The 20,149-nt window shown below is 39.2% G+C and overlaps 1 protein-coding gene across 1 annotated transcript in view; it reads right to left on the minus strand.

The window, feature by feature from the left end:
- Positions 1–7,690: 7,690 nt before the first annotated feature.
- STK39 (serine/threonine kinase 39) overlaps positions 7,691–20,149 on the minus strand; it is a 157,613-nt gene continuing 145,154 nt past the window's right edge. Inside the window, exons 17-18 of the mRNA XM_025206469.1 lie at positions 18,294–18,358; positions 7,691–9,172 (exon numbers count right to left, since the gene is read on the minus strand). Coding sequence (XP_025062254.1) covers positions 9,098–9,172; positions 18,294–18,358 — 140 coding nt within the window. The 3' untranslated portion in view covers positions 7,691–9,097. The remainder of the gene's footprint in view (positions 9,173–18,293; positions 18,359–20,149) is intronic.

Consider the following 20,149-nt stretch of genomic DNA (forward strand, 5'->3'; position numbering starts at 1 on the left):
GTTCCATTTTCTCTTAACAGAGAACAAAATCTATATTGGAACTGAACTGTGTACTAGTGAGATGGGGCTTCTTTAACCAAAAAAAATCATAGGATCATAGGAACGTAGGGCTGGAAGGGACTCCATAAGGTCATCTAGCCCAGCCCTCTGTTAAGGCAAGGTCATCCCTGACTAAACCATCCCAGCCAAATGTCTATCTAACTTGTTCTTGAAAATTTCTGTGGATGGAGAGTCTAGAGTTTCTTAAGGTAGCCTTTTCCAATACTTGACCACCCTCACAGTGAGAAAAGTCACACTGAAGCCTGTTGAAAAATGGGGTTCTTGCTGCAACTTGGATAAATGGAGCTAGCTCCATTCGTTTTCTTTTCCTAATGAGTCTGGTTGCTGTAGCTAGAGAGGGACATTTGCTACTTCATAACTTTCCAGAACACTGTCTTATATTTAACAAGTCTAGACATACCTATTTATGCCTTCACTTTAGCTTAATATTTACTTACATGAACCACATAAATAACTACATACAACTGTGACTGAAGAAATGACTATGAATTTTATATATTCAATGTAAAAAAGTGTGCCTGCATATATGTTGTTGATCCTTGTATTAACTTCACAGAAGTAACAGCCAGGAAAAATGCCAGGTACTTTTACTGGTCTTTTGTCCTTTCCATGATAACGGATGAAAGTATCTGACTTCTAGTAAAGTTACTTTTTTCCATTAAAATAGGATTTTTTGACAGATTCTCAAACAGACATTCATAGTCACAGCCAGATGTATTTACAACTACTGCTAACATGGCACTATATATGGTTGGGAATGGAACCTATCAAACCTAAGACATCATGCAAGAGTGCTGCAAAACATTTTAGAATTCAAGTGAAGAACATACCCTTTGCAAATTAAGTTATATGAGAATATAGAAAGCAGGAAATTCAATTGCTTGAATAATATTTTTGCTCGAACTGGACTGGCATGAGCCAGTACATACAAACAGAAACTAATGACAATTCGGTTTTACATTTTATTCATTGTTACAATATGTAGCTTGTTGTCAGTCAGTCAAAAACCAGAACATTATATAGGGGTTTAGCACACAATATTTTTGGCAAAAGTCATTCAACAGCCTCTATCATACGATTCTGCAATGGTTAAAGTTGAAAAATGAAATTTCATGGCTCTCAAATATCTTTGGTGCATTGGAGATAATGGTAATTTTTATAGATCTAATTGTCCAAAATCTCCACTGGTATAACCTACCCCTTCTGTTATATAAAAGTATAGGTACAGGATTAACATCAAAGCACATCATTCTTAGTGTGTATAGAGGAAGAGGGAACTTCTAAATTCTTGTGCACATGGGGTTTATCTGTCTCTTTTAAGAAGCTGACATCTTTCCTAGGGCTACAATTAGAATGCACTGCTATTTGTTCAGACTTTCAACTCCCACAAAACCTGGAAAATAATCTTTGTGCCTGTTTGTTCATTTAAAAGCAACCTAAGAGCAAATCCCTCCAATCCACAACCACTGGGTCACATTAGTGCTCTTGGTGCATTATTAGTGTTGCATTTTGGATGAGGATTTGAGCCAGCTGTTTTTATAAGAGACAAGTCTAGAAGTCAACCTCATGATTACCTTGAATCTCTTTAAATCTGGAGAACCCATGCTTTATTTATATTCCAGATGATTAGGAAGCAAACATAAGTCTATATGCTATACTTAAAAACTCAACAATGATTCTTTGCCTCTGTTTTCCTGAACAGGGACCGGGATATCCCACCTACCAGAGGTAGGGACAACCTTGGGGATAGCTCTATCAAGCCTTCAGTCAGTGCAGATGTAGTTAGGGATCTTCTGGAAGGGCTAGACATTTTTAAATCTGCAGGTCCAGATGCCCTCCACCCAAGGGTGTTGAGGGAGCTGACAGGGGTCATCGTGGAGCCTTTGGCCTGGCTGTATGAGTATTCATGGTCATCTGGCCAGGTGCCAGGGGATTGGAAACTGGCTAATGTGGTCCCTATTTTTAAGAAGGGGAGGAAGGTTTAGGTTAGAGATCAGAAAGCAATATTTTACAGTTAGGGTGGCCAAAATCTGGAACCAACTTCCCAGGGAAGTGGTCCTCGCCCCTACCTTGGGCATATTCAAGAGGAGGTTGGATGATCACCTGTCTGGGGTCTTGTGAGCCTAGCATTCATTCCTGCCTGTGGCAGGGGGTCAGGCTAGATGATCTGTTCAGGTCCCTCCTGACCCTAGCTACTATGAAACTATGATTATGATTCACTGTATTAGGGAAAGCAGTGGAACAAAATACACAGTAAACTGAGCAAAAATTAAAAAGTTTTTTTCTATTTAAGAAGAAGCTCTGTGTATTAACAGAATCCCTCCTTTACAATTCTTAAACTAACATGAAAGACCCAAGTGACTCAACCTGTTCAGTCCCTTCCAGCTAAATGGCTTTCAGAGCTGGAAAGAAAACATACCTTTCATTTATTCATATTATTTGGAAATTTTACATGGAAGAAGTGGGGATAGAGAAGAGAAATGAATAAAAACAATTGAAGTAGAATAAAAGTGCTTCACCACTGTTTCTTTACATAAACATATCCAGCTGCCATACTAGTTTGCTGTACCCCACTGAGATGGCAGCCTAATATATTCGTTCAAATTCATGTATGCAAATTGACTGGCGGGATATACACATGACTTCCTGAGAAGGACATTATTGCCTCCCTTTCAGTCTGTGCAGTGAAAAGTAAATATTTTTGCTTACAACCATAATTTCTTTTGAATTAGCTCTATAATATCTCAGCTGCATGATCTAGAGCTACCCATACTCTGAAAATTATTAGGAAGTTCTTTACTTCTCAACTACTGAATTTGATTCACACCTCAGGATTTCTTTGACTTTTCAAACAGCTTGACAAGCAGCAATCTAACAAACATAAAACATCCATAAAACCACATTTTTATGTACACAATAATGTTGGGTTTATTCATAGTGACAAAATGAATTACTATACAGCTATTAAGTCTGGATTTTTAATCAGTTGGACTATCATGTAATAAACTGCAAGTAAAACACAGGAGAGATTTTGCTAGTCGGAGTCTTTGCTGGTGTGATAAAACCCAGCTACTCCATCAGCTTGTTTGTAGAGCATATACATAGGGAACTTGAAGACTTGGGTTCCAATTGATTATCCAACTTCTCCCTTTAAAATAATTACTGCACTAAGTATATATGTGCACATTATGGGCACATTATAAGAAAGTGGATGACTTGGCCACCTGATGCGAAGGCAAATACCACCTGATGCAAAGCTGTACTGGAACTGATTGGGGGGAGGTGATGTGCAGCATTGTTTGCATCTCTCCACAAGTGCACGATGGGTTAGCATTGAGGCCCCAGCAGTGAATGTTGGCTACGCAGGGGCCGTGGCCTGTCCTAAACTTGTTTAGCAGGGACCACACTCACCATGATAGTTCAAAGCCAGCAGGTTGATGAGTGGGGTTTATCACAAGGATCTTGTTTGTGATGTCCCACGATCCCCATTCCTTGATCCAGAGGGCTTCTGCAACGTTACATATATTACACAATTTACTGGTAAATCACACAATATATTTAGACCAGCCACATGTACAAAGTAATTATCATACTATAAAAATGTCCATCCAACCATAAAAAGAGCCAACCAGCCATAAAATTAGTGCTTGAAAATGTGTAACAACTTTACAGCCAGTTTCTATTCAGGTTGATTATGTCACATGGCAGGGCACTCGGACTCCTCCTCATAACCAAATGATTTCAGACACAAACCATTTTCACTACCCAACATCAAGATGCAGGACTGGATAGCAGAAAGGAAAACAAATCTGAATAAGCCAGAAATCAGGCAGAGATATCTGCTATTTGCAAATCACACAAAGTAACCATTTTTAGGAATATAGCTTTGTTTAAAGGCATTTTGCAGTGGAGCACTTTCACCAAGTCTTTTACAGAAGTTGTAAAATCCCTGTCACTGGAATTTTTTAAAAAACAGCTTAGACAGATGTCCCTTCTAGGTTTCTATGATCTCCAATTCTAGGGGAACTAAAGCAGGAAAGCAGAATGAGGCAGGGGATTGTTTTGAAAATAACTTTTGTGTCATCATTTTTAGGAGGTAAAATATCAGCAGGTCTAATCAGTTTCCCAAAGGGTTTTAGGACTCTCTAGTGGATGTGTCCAAGACTTGCTCCTTTCTCTTCTACACATTCTTAATGCCCTCTCTAGTCTTCCAATACCAGCTGTATCCCAAGAGGAGGCAGCAGAGGTTGCATGATAGTATTAGTTTCAGAGACTAGGGGAGGAGGAGCTGGGGTGAGAGGAAAGTTGTCATGGGACCCAGAACTACTAGGAAGAGGGTGGGGAAAGCCTCAGAAGGCCAAGAAGGAAAAGAAAAGCATACATCTTCATACATACCCATGCACTGAGAGCACATAGGTCAAAAGGAACTGGAAGAGGAAAAAGGTAGAATCTCAATTTACTTAGCTTATAACTCAGGTAAGGACCCTAAGGATAAGCATTTTGAAATATATGTCTCGGGTAATTTGATTTCCCCCTTCCCCCCCAAACACATTTGTCTACATTTTATTAGTTTATGTTTAGCTACCAACTTCTCTCCAGAATCTGGTAGTAGTTCAGTTTTGTGCTGAGCAGGATTGTGTGTTAATATTTCCCCCTTTTAGCACTACAAACAAGAATGAGCAGATACAGAACTTCTTTTCCATCTATTGGCTTTCATACCAGTCCACCATGTACACTTGCACAAGTGTGTAGAAAGCATTGAAAGGTTTAGTTCCATGGACATTTAAGTCCATTAACAAACAGATCCTGAAAGTGCGAACTTGTAAGTGGTGGCATATAATCATTGCTACAGAAATGCTAGGGAACTGTCTAATTAAGGCCCATTTCCCTGGGCTCAGAAATGGCTACACAGCAAGTCACCCGCTCCAAATTCATCTAGTTAATTAGACACTTCTTCTTTTGAATGCAACCAGGTGCTCTCTCTATTACTAGGCACTAGGCCATTGTTTCATCAACTCCTGTATAATGAATCTCATCAGAACTGCTTTGGGAAAATTCATATTATCCAAGTATAAGGTACATTCATTTTTTGTCCTTTCTCCTGTGAAATTGCACAAACCACATTCACTGTATTTTCCTCTCCATGTTCTATTGAAGTATTTGAATATGGTATTTACAGGAACTTTCTTCTGGAATGCCATCATGTTTATATTAGCTTCGTTTCTGTTCATGTCCCTACACAGGGTGTGCACATTGCTTTCCATAGCAAGCTAGAATCTAGCTATTTTCCAATTCTGAATACTAGATCTTTGTCTATATTATGGAGGATTTTAAGGTAGAATCCACCCTCATGAGATCCATGTTGACTCAGTATGAAGCTTAAGCTGTTATATTATTTCTCCCCAGTCACTTTCCTTCTGAATTCATTTGGTCATGTAGGATCTGTTTTTATTTACAGTGCTTTGATACAAACAAAACATAAACCAAGCAACCAAAAAAACCCATGCTAATGCAATGGTGATAACGTATTGTGATCAGCTGCCACTTAGTACTCAGGAAGATCATTAAAGTATTTCCATGCTTCTATAGATCATTAAGGGGCAGAAACCTTAGTTAGTGTAGTCACACCCTTGTAGGATATTCATGAATATGCTTGTTTTATTTTTGCCTGAGTACACAGGTGATCCCAGTTACAGACATCTGAATATTTTGGCTAGGGACAGACATTCAAAAAACCTGAGCCTGAATTGATTAAATCTTTGCAGGTTAGTCTAACCTGGCTAGGCTAAATCAGTTTGTATCTGTATAGATATCCCAGACATGCAGGCAAATGCCTGCACTGGGACTCAGGCTAGAAGCCTGGGGCACTAGAGCAGCCCTCCCTTCCCTTGTAGCTAAGCTGAGGGAGGCTTGGCCAGGCCCTGGCAGGATGCTCCAATTAGGGAGGGGTTCCCCCCCTTCTGATCATCCCAGCAAGGAATTGATAACAGTGTTCATCACCCCATTAAGAAAACAACAGAGTGACATTACCAGCTACCTGTTGATTCTGCCTTTGTCCCCTCTGCTATAGCACAGACTGTAGACAGCATGTGGTCTGCTAGCTAATGCTGGCAGGTGTCTGTGTAAGGCAGAGGGGAGCAGACAATCCCTGCTTAGCAGGGAGTGAGGAGGGGATGGGGGGAGCAGGTGGAAGCCAGGCAGACACACGCAGTCTCTGCCAGAGCTCCACCCACAGAGCAGAGGGGAGGGGGCAACAGACTGGTGTAACTTAAACCAGCAAGGGGTCTGGGACAGAAATTGCATAAACTGGTTTACCCAAATCAGTTAAGTCTGATACTACATTCAACCAGGTTTATCTCAAACCACTTTCAGCCATTTTCAAGCTGGTTTATGTGCACTGAACATGTGTTGTTACAGGATTAAACCAGTTTCTGATCACTTAAACTGGTTTATGTCTAATGTCTGTCCCTAACCTTTTGCTCAGTTACTGCTTATATGCCCTAACACTTAATCACAGCCTTGTTGATCTCTTTATGCATGACTTGCACTAAGTTTCGTTTACTAGTGCAACATGGTCTAGTAAATGGGCCATTGACTTCCCATATATTCATCATGACTTCTTGTGTGGTCTTGAGCAAACACCAAGGCTTCCTGCAAGTTAATGTCCTTCTCTAAAAATGGAAGTAGCCAGGCACTACACAGGAGAGTTAGTTAATGTTTGTACAGCTCTTTGAAAATATAAGCTGTGCATGCCAAGAATGATTAAATGCCATTACAGCTCATGTACTAAAAGTTTTGGTCTTGCTCAGTGATCAACCACCTGACCACAGGCTTATCAAGTGGTTTGTTTGTTTTTTTCTAATTAGGAGTCATATGAATAAACAAAAAGGGAAACTATACATATTTCAAAAGAGCAATTGATAATGCATAATTAAATTCCTCAGATTGTACCTATTCACTCAGGTGGGACATGAAGTATTCTTATTTTCTCCCCAGATAATAGAAGATGTAGTTCCATAGATCCTAGTTCTGCTCTCAACACTGCCAGCTTCAGTTATTGCCTCAAACTGCAACACATCTACTGACCATTATATATCCAATAACCCAATACTACTGTGTTTCAGTACCTATACCATGACTCAAGCAGAGGCTAAGGCAGTGAGGTGAGTTAGAGAAGGAACAGTCCACAATATTTGGAAGATGTTAAAATAAAAAAGTGGGAATTTATTTTAATAAATGAGAGCATTACCCAAAGTAATAAAGTTAAGTAAAGGAAATTGGAGTTTGTATATTGGGGTTGGGAAGAGGAGGGAGGAGTCTGTTGAAGAATAATCAGAAAGCAAGAATGGAGATTTTTACACTAGATTAGACGGAACTGGAAATATTAATGGTAAGTAACAATCCTCCATGTGGGTAGATGGACAGAGAAGTCAGCCATTAAGTAGTCCCCTCAACATTTCTTTTTCTAAACTTCATGAACCTGATTTTCCTTTCCAGGAGGCATTTTCTATAAGAAAACTAAAGAAAAAAATATTGGTAATTGGAACTAACTTTACAATCTGGCAAATGGCATGTTTAACCATAATGCATGCAATACAGAAAGCAAGAAGACTCACAACCCAAAGTCTGTGCAATACACTTTTTATTTTTCATTTTACCTTTGCAGTCATCTTTGAATAATCATTGTGTAAACAATAGAATGGAATGAAATTACATTGAGTTGTTTGCAAATGGCTCTAGAACACCTCAACAATTATAACAAGGCATTATAAATAACTTTTTCCTTAATAATATATATTTGCCATTTTCAGTATGTTAAAGAGCTGCCATTTATCTAGGTTTAGCTAGGAAGTAATTTAAATTGTAATATCCAAGGAATGTGTGTCCCAGGAAATATGCTCCAAATTTGAGACTCTTTCTAAAGTTTACTAGCTCCATAATATCTAAGTCACAGGTCAAGCATAAGACTACTTGGGTCAGAAATGTTTTCTTTGTTGTGTAACAGAATTTTACTTTAGTCATTGCACAAAGCCCTGTTATTTTTTTCGCTCTGCCTTGGTATTTTGCAGATTTTCAAGTAAAGCTCAAACTCTGTTCTTCAAGTTTCATCACCTTTTTACAACTTCTATCACATAAAGATAAGCCAAATCAGAGATGGGCACAGTAAGCAGTCTAGCTTTATGACAAATAGTATAATAGTTATAGCTTGTAGACTCCCCAACAAAGCATAATTTAGGCCAAACTTATCTAAAGTCTTTTGCTCAGATAACTATATATGGTTCTTCTAGAACTGAGATTATTCTAGTTTTAAGCAGCCTGAGGCACATTCTTGAAACATTAGTATCTGCAAGGCACCTCCCATACCCTTGACAATCAAACTGTGGATTGTTTGGTTTTTTTTTAAGACACACAAAAACCAAAAAAGGCTTCCTAATCCCTAATTAAGTCATTTCCAAAACTAGTAGTTACAAGTACTTCAAAGATATACCTTACCTTTTTTGGTTTTTTTAAATAACGGGAGATTAACTGCAAATAGCATGTAATCAAATCAATCATTTTCTTATAACTAGGATGTGTAATGCATAAATATATGAAAATAAAATTCACAGTCAGTTTTAAAACTAGATTTCAAGTTTGGCTAATAAATCTTAACTTTTATCATTATGTTAATTTCTAAATACAACAGAAGAGAGGCAGTATTGTCAATCACAAGTACAATTAAAATAGTATCACTGAAATTTTATGAAAAGAAATAAGTTTAATAGAAAATTCCTTTTATAACCAATAAATACAGCCACCTGAGTGCATTACCATATGCTTTTCATTTAAGGGAAATCCAAATTGACTGCTAAGAGACATTTAGTAGCATTCTGAATGTTAGCAGCAGCGATGTAGCTGTGGGCTTTTGCTTGTTTTGTTTTTGTGAATTGCTAGAGAATGAAGCAGAACTCAGTGTGTGGTGCTTTAAATTTTCCTTCGCATCTAAGCCAGCCTCTTCACAATCTCACAATTCTGCTTGGGGGTCAAGTGATAGACATCAGCTGACACTTAATTGAGCAAACCCAATCAGTTTCACTTCATCAGGGATCTCAGTGCCATCACAGCCAGAGGCCTGCAAGAAAAAAAATAGAAATGTTCACTATGAGATGTTAAGAAATATTTGACAGCCAAACTATGTATTTCCTGCACTACCTAGTTAGTAACAAAGGGGTTTCCTTCAGCTTAAGAATGAAGTGTCTAGACTTCCAGGACAATCCTCTATCAATGTTAATAAAGAGCATAATTCATTTTACCATCATACATCATCTTTCATACAATATTGCTAATTACAAACAGAAAGTGAAGGACAAGCACTGGTGCCTATGCTTCTATAAAAGTCAGTTTTCTGTCATCCAAAACTGTCACTTTTACAAAGACAAAAGCAAAAAGATATTGTCCAAATCTTCTAGCCTTGTCCAAACCTGCATTCAATGTGCACCCAGCTTTTGGGTGAGGAAATCTGAGAGATTTATTCCCAGTAGTGGTTTTAAACATTGTGCTGCACACACACAAATGTGTTGCCAAGGATTCCAACTCCAGATTTTAAGACTGTTTTAGAATTCTGGCCCTGAATTAAAGGTAGGAATGAGGAAAAGGTAGACATTTTTTTGGTTATTTGTTTTAAAAAGACCCAAGGGACTGCAGTTTACAGTCTAGTAGTTCACATGGCATTTTTGAGATTTTTAATGGAGTGTTTTGCAGTACAAAACTGGCACAAAGCAAGAATGCATTTTGCACAAATAATGGTACAGGTATAAAAGTTCTCATTACTTAGGAACAGAGTCTTGCTTTAGCATTGCTTTAATAAATGCAGCCACTGTATGGTATTGTAACACTGCGTTTTCTAAATGCAAAATGTATTACTATAGCTCAGAGATTACTACATTCTTGCTGGTGTTCCCAACTAGTTTGAAATTCTATGCCTCTTTGGTGCATAAAACAGAGTACCAGGCCGTGGACAGGGCTTACATTTGTGTTGAAAAATACTCCCTTTTCCTGGCACAAAAAGTAAGCGTGCGGGCATTCAAATGGCTTGTAACAGAAAAAAAACAACCATACTGATTCTGCCACAAACTACTGGCTCTTTCAAAGAGCAATTTTGCTGGAAAGCAAAGCTTCTAGCACCATGTGTAACGTGTGTTCAGTTTCACACAGCACCATGGAGGTCCCTAGGACTCCTGGTAGTCCACAACCTTTCACTCTCCTCCTTCCCCACCCTGACTCCAAGGGGGTGGGAAAGCACTAGCTCCCTGATAGCCCACCCAGTGGTGAACAGTTGGAGGGGCCTTTGGGGGCCTTGCTGCTACCACGCTTGAACCATCCCTGCTCCCTCTGGAACAGTTCGAGAAGCAGCAGCAATCCCCTCACACCAGCCCAAACACCCTGACCCACCTGTCTGCTCTGCCAATCACCGGAACAGGCAGGTCTGGCTTGTGGGGGGGTAAGGTTGGGGTGACAGAATTCCCACTGGGACTCTGGCAGCAGCACCATCAGAGGTGGCAATGGTGAGGAGAGCAGTTCTCCTTGGTCCTGGCAACCCGGCAGGACAGGGGGCTGTCCTTGGTAGCTGTGGTCATTAACAGCCTGCCCCTTTCCCAGCAGAAGAATAATTCCCAGCCCAATTATTGGGCTCTCCTTGGGAGCCCCCTACCAGCCCTTGTCTGGAGAGCTTTCCCTTGAGGCAGTGAGGGGCTGGACTGCCTTATGTTCCACTTCTTGCCATGTTTTCCTTGTGCTGTAACTGAACTCTTGTACAGAGCCTAAGAAATAAAGAAGTTTGATAATGGTAAGCTACCTACAAGGTAGTTTCTGACTCTCTTAAGCATACCACACAAAAACTGTGCCAACAATTGGTTCCTATGATGAAAATGTTTTTAATCCCTTTAGAAATACAAAAAACTCTAAAATTCTTGGTTCTTAGATCATACTTTTTATTAGACCAACTACAAAATAGCCAAAAAAATTCTTTCTATATAGGCTTTTGGGTGCGCACACCTTTTCTTCAGGCTGAGGAGAAATCAAAGATTGTAAAAGTCCTCTTAGGTAGAAATATACTTCATTTTGCACAGGAGAAGCTGAGGCTGGACATATATTCCCCTGGGTCTGTTAGAGTCCCTTTGTGTGAGTTGCTCTTTGATGCGGGTGCCCGAAAGCTTGCAAAGAAAGAATTTTTTTTTGCTATTTTTAGTTGGTCTAATAAAAGGTATCACCTCTGAACCAAGAGTTTTAGAGTTTTGTATTTCTCTTTGTCTTAGACCGATACGGCTACAAAATAGATCCCTTAATCTGTTTATGCATTTATTACAGGTTAGTCTGTAACCTGAGAAAGGAGCCCCAAAATATGTAGATAGAAGTGCTGGCAATATTGTAGAAATATTCACCACCAAACCAGAAATACCTCTTCAGGAATAGTAATAGTCTACTTCTAAATAACCCAAATGTATTATTAGGCTGGCGGTAATTATTTTTTGCCCTTTTGATTTTAGAAGCAATGCTTTAAAAAGATAGACACACAATCCATTAAATTTCTATTTTCAAGCTTAGTATAAACACTAATATGGACCAAAAAACCCCAATCAGTTGAAAATTGTTCAAGAAACAAGCAAACATGCTTTCCATTAACAATGTTTTATTATAGGGCAAACTTTAAAAAGAATTTTGTAAACTGCAAATTATATTGCACAGTATTTTTGTATTTCTCTAGCTATTCTCATAAATATCTGTATTTTAAAAAGAACTATTCCTACCCCAGTTCTTCATAAATAGATACTTCAGGAAAGTCACAGCTCAACTGCAAAAGCATTTTGCAACAAGGACTAAAAACAACATACAATTTGTGGCATTACTGTACAGAGCCATAATTACAATTTGCTGATATTTTATAACATAAATCATTATCAACCATAACAGGTTAGTGTTATTTATTTTTTTTAAATAGACGTTGATAGGACATTAATTCTTACTGTGTATTTTAAAGTTTCCTTCAAGGTGAAAACATTTGTTCATTGAATAGCAAATCTAATACAGAAACAATGATCAAAAAAGTTAGATACATATTTCCTAAATAGCAATAAATAATGCCAGACTAATGAACATTTTTCAAACAACTACAAAGCCAGCATACATTGGAAATATGTTACATTTTAGACTTCAATTTTTCAAACACCATTATTGAGAAAAATGAATTTTAATCGACTTAGAAGTGCTGTCAAACTGGGTGAAAACTTAGTAAAAAGTAATGAAAATATATGAGTGTGTGTAGTGGAATGACAAGAGTTCTGAGTTAGGCAATACTTTTAGTGCCTCTGTTACATGATCCAGGAACAAACAGAATAGAAAAGCCACCTATTAAATAAATCCAGGGATGATACCTATACGTTGGGAGAATTAAAAAAAAAATAAAAAAATTACAAGCTAGAGAAATACAAGAGACACCTGGAGAAGTGAGAAATATCAGCACAAATTAGATTCAACCCTAAAAAATATTACCAAATGAAATGAATCTGTGGAAAAACTATTCAAAATAAAGTCCATTCCAGTGCCCACTGGTGACAACACAAAATGAAACTGCCTCTTTGAAAAGGATAAGGCTGATGATATACAGTTTGTCAGGATGATTAACGATGGATATAAAATTGAAACCCAGTGGCTATTCACACTGTTATGTAGTTAAATGGTTATTACCATATAACCGTGGTGTAAATAACCTCTTTGGTTGACAGCAACTAGGAATTAGACTGAAATATGCTATGATGTCTTAACTATCAGAAAAGGCATAAAATTCTGAATTTTACACAGAAAGGCCTCGTTTCACATACCAGGTAGGCTGTAATGTACGTAGGGGTGTGCAAAATGGGCCCTATTCGATTCGGATTCGGTCCGAATCAGGAACAGTGATTCGATTTGTTGATTTGGATCACTGTCCCTGATTCAATTCCAAATCTGATGATTCGATCCTGATTCAGAGAATCAGCAATTCGGACACAGGCACAGCTTTAACAGTTGTTTCTACATACCTTGAAGTAGCAGCGTGGCTTGTGATCGCTGTGGTGCTGGGCCATATGAAGCGTCCCACAGCAGCATGGGGGGGCTCTCCAGAGTGCACGGCGGCAAACCCAGAAGTGGACTGGAAGTACCCCCTATGCCCCCCCAGCCTGGTGATTGGCCACAGGGGGACCCCGGGTGCCCCCCCCCCCCCCCGACCCAGGAGACACCAGTTGCCGAGCCAGCGGGCCCCGGTGGACCCAGAAGTGCTTCTGGCCCAATTCCAGGTCTGCTCCCGACTGCACTGGGGAGCCCCCTGTGCTTCTGTGGGATGCTGCATCTGCTCCAGCACTGCAGCATTCAGAACCTCTGTTATCTAGAGGTATGTAGAAAAATCATTTAAAGCTGTATCTACATCCGAATCACCAAATCTGTCCGAATCGATTTGGAGAGATTAAAGGGTCACCTGAGTCAATTCGAATTTGAAGATTCGGCCACCAAATTGGGCCAAATCAAATCAGGGACCGAAACTTTGCACAGCCCTTATTGTGTGTATTTTAGTAACAGATACAAAAGAGGGATCTCAGCAAAAAGCAAGAAAACTTTATCAGGTGGTTTGGTTTTCAACAAATAGTGACATTAACAATGCTATAGGCATGTCTATGCTAGCTTAATGCAGTGCCAGAGAGCTCCACAATGAGGCATGCTGTACTTCTGATTCAGGAGGCAGCAGGTAATATTGTGCTGAGTACATGCAATAAGGATGCTCTCAGGAGGCTTTAGTGATGTATGACTAGTGCTGCACTAAGAGACAGTTTTCCTGTAAGGAGGTAGCATGCATGGAGTGGATGCATCATGCTTCGCTGCTAGGTGGGGTGTAAGCATGCCCAATCTCACCAAACAACAATTAAGAGTAAAAAAGATTTTGTATGTAAGGGGTAAATGCCAGAGAAAAAAAGACTGATTTAGGGTGTTGGAGTAGTCCTGTTTAATGGAGAAAAGGGACATTTGTAAGGGTATTTCCTGCCCCCCCCGAAATTAGGCTAACAGTTCTATGAACATTTTCACAAATGAAAAGGAAAGGTTCATTGACTCTGTTAAAACTATACAAAGTAATTATAAATCCTAAACAGGTAGGTAGATCAGGCAACCAATTGGATCCTTCCTTTTTCTACAAATTTTCTCTGTATCCCGACAGAAGGCAGCCTCTTTGATAACAAAACTCTTTTGGAGGTCCTCGTATCTAGCAGACACTTACTCTAACCTTATATAAAGCAGCTGAATTATACTCAACTAAGGATGCTAAAACTAGAAAGTTAATTGGCAGCAGCCTAGTATTTACATGCTAATCATTCAACAGCTTTGGGTATGCGAATGTTTCTACTTAATTTTGGTAGTAAAGAAAAACAAATATAGCACATCAACACCTGCAAACCTGAGCTTAGTCTTTTCAAGATAAAGTTAAAATCCATATTAATAACAACATTTACCACTGTACCACCACCTAAGGATCAACAAGAGTGCAGCCTGTTATTGCTTAGAGTAGCAAGGAGTCCAAACTGTAAACAACCTGCAATTTAAATGTACAAGACAGAGCCTGGGTGTGGGATGGAAAAGACCTTGGAAGAAAGTGAATGCGACAGCACCAAGCAGTGGATTAGTTCCATGATTGGTGGCAGGATAAGGGAGGAAATAAACCAAGTTGAAAAAACAAAAAGAAAAATGGATAAGAGGGGTAGGCAGAGAGAGAGAGTAAAGCTGAGATGAAGACTGGGGAGGGGGGGGATGGAAGAGGAGAGCAAACAGTATTCTGTGATCACTGCAAAAAATGCCGTTTGCTGTGATTTTGTGTCCCCCCAAAATAAAAGCTCACTGGAACTCAAAGAAAGCACAGTAATTCCTGCACCCATAGAGCACATAGTTTGAGAGCTACTGAGAGGCTGAGCTACTGAGATTGACTCAGTAAAGGCACCCATCAGGAAAGTAAAAGGGTTTCAGCACCAAGCCAGATGCAACGCTGCAGCAATGCTGCAGTCTAAAGATGATAAGTGAAAAGAAATCCAAGAAAGCTAAATACATTTCAGCTCAGGATTGCATAAGGCAAATTCCCTGTAGGAACCCTACATGCAGATGGTGGGAAATTGTTTTGTTCATTGTGCAACATGACTCTGGATGTGGTGAGGAAAACAGCATTGACTGGCATTTAGAGTTCAAATCACATATAAAGTGAAAGGCTGCTGCAGAAGCTGAAGGTCAGAGCTAGAAACAAGCAACCATGTCCTCAATCTTTAAAAGAACCACTGAAAGCAGTCTGACAAGAAGAGAGGCTGCATTCATGCTAGTGGAGGCAATCACAGCTGCCAACATTCCTCTGGAGAAAATTGATAATCCTAAATTAAGGGAGTAGTTGAACAGCCACACACCAAATCCTGGCAGTTTCCCATGTGCAAACAAGCTTCACCAAGATTATCTACCAGGAGTAATTGCTTCGCATGTTCAGTCTACAAAATCTGCATTGGCAGAATATGAATCAGTCTCGATTGTAGCATATGAAACAACAGATGTCCAAGATAACCATGTTCTGCACATTTTATTTGTACTTGGGAAGCTGGACAGACTGCGACCTGCCTGTTTGTCAAACACAGCAGTTTCGCCTCGCGTCTGTCAATTTTTCTACCATGGCACAAGCTGTAGTGAAGGCTGTTGTAAACTATGGTTTAGAATTTAACCAGATCTCAGCATTTCTGTCTGATAATGCAATGTATATATGCAAAAAATTCTCTACGGTGTTCCATGGAATTCATGAGACAATTCATGTCACTTGTAATGCACATATTCTTTCTTTGGTAAGTGACATCTGGTGCATATGTTTTCCTGATGTGACTAGTCTGTTTTCCTCTTTTTAAAAAGCAGTCAAACATTGGTCCAGGCCATAAGCTTTGATATAGGGAGTCCATCACCAATCAAACCAGGGATCTACATGCAACTGTGTCACTTTCATCAGAGCCAGTACTTACAAGGTGGAATTCATGGTTTAATGCAGTTAGTTACCACGCAAAGAATATGAAATACTACCAGCAACTTGTGTGCGAGAAGCTTGAAATCACACCTGGAACACAGTGCATGCTTAAACTGTGCAATCTCTTAAGACAGGACAACACTGAAGACCAAGTAAAGTTTGCTGAAAATGCCACCCGGTTCATGGAGCTTCTAATGTGATTTGAAAGTTGGCAGGCTTTGATCCACCAAGCACACAACAAACTGATGGATTTAATAAGCTGGGTCATAGACATGGCATCACACAAGCTGTCAATGTGAAAACCAGCAGAGACAAGAACTGTTCCAGGCAATAGCTGTGAAGTTGAATCAGTATTACAAGTACGATCGGTCACTACCACCATGGTTTAAACAACCAGCTTCCTCCTTTTTTAGCGCTGTTCACATTTTTGGCCCCAATCAGGTGCCTTTTTTGAGTTTTGACCCTCAGCTACTGAAATCAATCCCTGAATGGCAGAAAGTGCACAACAAGGAACATGCTGCTTACATGGACTTTATCAAAGAGTGCTGGATGCCTTTGACTGTGACCGTTTTGGGAATCTGTTTCTGATTGTTTTTCATTTTCCAAATCTATACCACCTTCCACATCTCAAACACTGCCAACAAATTCAGTGGATACAGAAGGTGCGATCTCAGTGTATGGACATGTGTTCACACCACAGAGACAAAGGATGTCAAATGCAACTGCTGATGGATGCTGCATGCTAGCATCTAACAACTAACATGAATTGTTTCTATCAAGGTTAGCATTAGTTAGTGTTACTAAATTTTTTGGTAGGGGTGTCTCACTGAAAAAAGATCACGAAATTGGCTCTGCGGGCTGTGAGCAGCTCGCAAAAATCCCTTTGTTTCACTGTAATTTAGGTATGTCCCTACAAATAGTCCATCAGCGCAGGGCAGAGAAAGTTCAGTCAAAAGCTGTAGAATACTTCTGAACATCAGAAGGTCCTTGCCTTGGACCTGTCTGGAATCTCTGGCTGGTTCCTCTCTGCTGGTTCCCAGCACCCAAGGCGATGTGGCAGGGGAGATGGGAGACACTACCAGAGAGTTTTAGTTTCTTCAGTGTGTGAGTTTTGGGTTTACAACACTTTGGCTAGGCCCAATTTTCTACGTTTTATTATTCCAAAAGAACTTTAGGCATCTATAGGCTTTTCCTCTCTCAAATGCCCACTTACCCGCCAAACAATTTATCCATCAAAATAGTAACGTGCAATAAAAAAACCTGCCATGACAAAAAACCATATTCGTTATTCACTAGAATAAGTATGTCATTAAAACGTGTACTGTACATCAGGCCCTGTTACGGTAATTTGATATCTGGAGTTAAAGGGTTACTTGGTTTTTAGGCTTTCACGTGAGCTGTTCCGCGAGAGCCCCAAATCACAGTGAACCTTGATACAATTGCCTTTTAGTGTTTGCTCACTCCCTCTCCAATGACTTGAAGAACCCCTCTCCACAGAAAAGATTAATTTAGAAAATGTTCAGACATACTGCAGGAGAACAGAAAATGGCTGTTTTTGACTTAAGGACCCAGCCCTTCAGTGAAAATACTGCCAAGAGGACAGACTGGTTCTCATTTTACCCTGCCACACTGTTGTGTACCTGCACAGAATCCTTATTTTTCTGATGTAGGACCACACTGACAAACCTATGTCCCTGTGTGGGTTTGTCCTTTCAACCGTGGTTATATATCAATGTATTCTGAGACTTATATCATCTCTCAAATGGACACTTCTGGATAATTTCCAAAACACTGCACTGAGGGATAGACTTCAGCAATTTTCCCCAAGTATAGAACAGAAGTTTCAAAATTGTAGAACACAGTAGCTGAACAAGACAAGAAGTAAAATGACCCCAGTTCAAGTCTCCTCAGCCAACTGGTATCACCAGCAACCCAGAATGGTTGTTGTGTGTATATGAGGGATCACAAGCACCACAAGCTCAACCATTCAAAGCAGTGTTTTCCTCCATTGCTTTTTCTGCTTAACTAGAGACAGTGAACAGTTAACTCTTTTACATGGTATACTCCTTTAAATTCTTAAAAAGTTAATGTAGATACAGCAGAGTCAAGAACAAAGTACCTAGAGTTAAAAAAAGCTTACAATGTGTAATTTATTTGTGTGCTATTTTGTCACTAAGAATATTTTACTTACCAACTTAAAGGTCAATGTTTTCAAGGCCCTGGGATCCTCTACTATCTTCTGTAAATTAGCAGCAACTGCAAAACAAAGCATGAAAAACGGTGTTCACAGAAAACCAGTCCATATATTTCTACTTCCAATGCTCTGGATCAGAACAGATTATTAAATTGCACATGCACGGTGGTAAAATACTATTGAAATGGTAACATTACTATGGCCAGGTAGCATGCTACAATTACTGTAACTTTGTACATTTTTGTAGACATGTACTAGGTACCTCATAGCATAAAATCTAGTTTCTAAGGTGTCTGGGTGAGCAAAAGGAATGAAGGAATGTTTCTTGTACAGGTACTGACAGTTTTTCATTCATCTAGCTCTTTGCCAGATCACTGCTAAATCTCTCTCCCCCCCCCACCACACCCCCTGGTAAGTATACACGCTATATAGGGATATATTACATATAATGACCATGGAAGAGTAAGGCATTCAAAGAGTGCAAGAAAATTGGTTAGCCAGTAAGACCAAATTTCAAATAACCTATTTCATACCTGGAAAAGACAAATATTTTGAAAGAACATACTCTACATGTGTACATGAGTAAAAATAAAATCTGATTGTTCACTGATTTAAAACAAGTAACTTAAACAAAAACCAAGACTGCAATCAGTATTTCCAACCATGCAACAAAGAACTATATGCTCTTAACAGGAATAACAGCAAGATAGCACTCCATTCTTAAAAACAGGGGAGGACAAAACCCACTAAATTTCTATCAGAGTACTTGACTCCTTTTTAACAGCCTACTTTAACACTATTTGGAATGTTAATCCTGACAGATAAATGTGACTGTTTTTAAATTCACTGGCTTGTTAAACTTGTTCTGTACAACCTGCACACTACAAAATGAATCACTGTCACCTTCAGCTCAAGACTGCTGAGAGTGGGTACCATTGCTAAGACATTATCATGAGAAAAAGACTGCTTGCTGCAGAATTGTATCAAAACAATGGTAAATGGAATGCAACAAGAGCATTCAAGTTGTAAAGACACTGGACTGACTGGCACAGCAAAACTGAGAACCAAGAAATGGTAACGTTTTCCTACATGCTTCCTGGTTGAGGACTATATAGTAGGGGTAGAGAATACACAGCAGTGAACTAGACTGTACGTTAATGCTTCTTCAAACCTTTAATCTCCCCCAATTAATTACATTTTTAAATGACATGTTGCAAACTGAAGAAACAGGAATCTAACAATTTCTAATCAAGAAGCTCCAAATTTGACCCTGGCATAAATGAGCATGGATCATTTACTATACATTCCAAGATGGATTTACCCTTGAATGAGGAACTATATCACAATCCAAGAAATAGACACTTTAGGCTACAACTTCTATGAAACAATGTCAACCATGAACAATATTTGGGTTTTGTTTCCACTTTTTGTGCGATTACCCTTTTCGAAAAGTATCCAATTAGCCTGCACAGATTCATAAAACTATATAAATGAAACAAATTAAGTGGCATTTTAAATATCTTTTCCTTTTAACATCTTAATATCACAAATAATAATATTTGCTCAAGACGTCACCTACAGTTTTTATTTTAATTATTTTAATTTTATTTTAATGGAGACCTCACTAATCTGGCCAACAGATCAATATTATTGCAGTGAGTTCTGTTCACCTTTTAGCTAGTCAAATTGTTGTGCACATGTGGATACACAGCTATTTGTTACAATAATACATGCACAAAGTAAAGATATATCAGAAAGGAACATGTCTCTAGGGAGAAAAACCTTTGGTTCTTGGATCCTACAGATGTTTACACCTATTGTCCTGTGGCTCATTCCAGGGGTAAGCCTGTAGG

The sequence above is a fragment of the Alligator sinensis genome, unplaced genomic scaffold, assembly GCF_000455745.1.
Source record: "Alligator sinensis unplaced genomic scaffold, ASM45574v1 scaffold143_1, whole genome shotgun sequence".
Taxonomy (NCBI): Eukaryota; Metazoa; Chordata; order Crocodylia; family Alligatoridae; genus Alligator; species Alligator sinensis.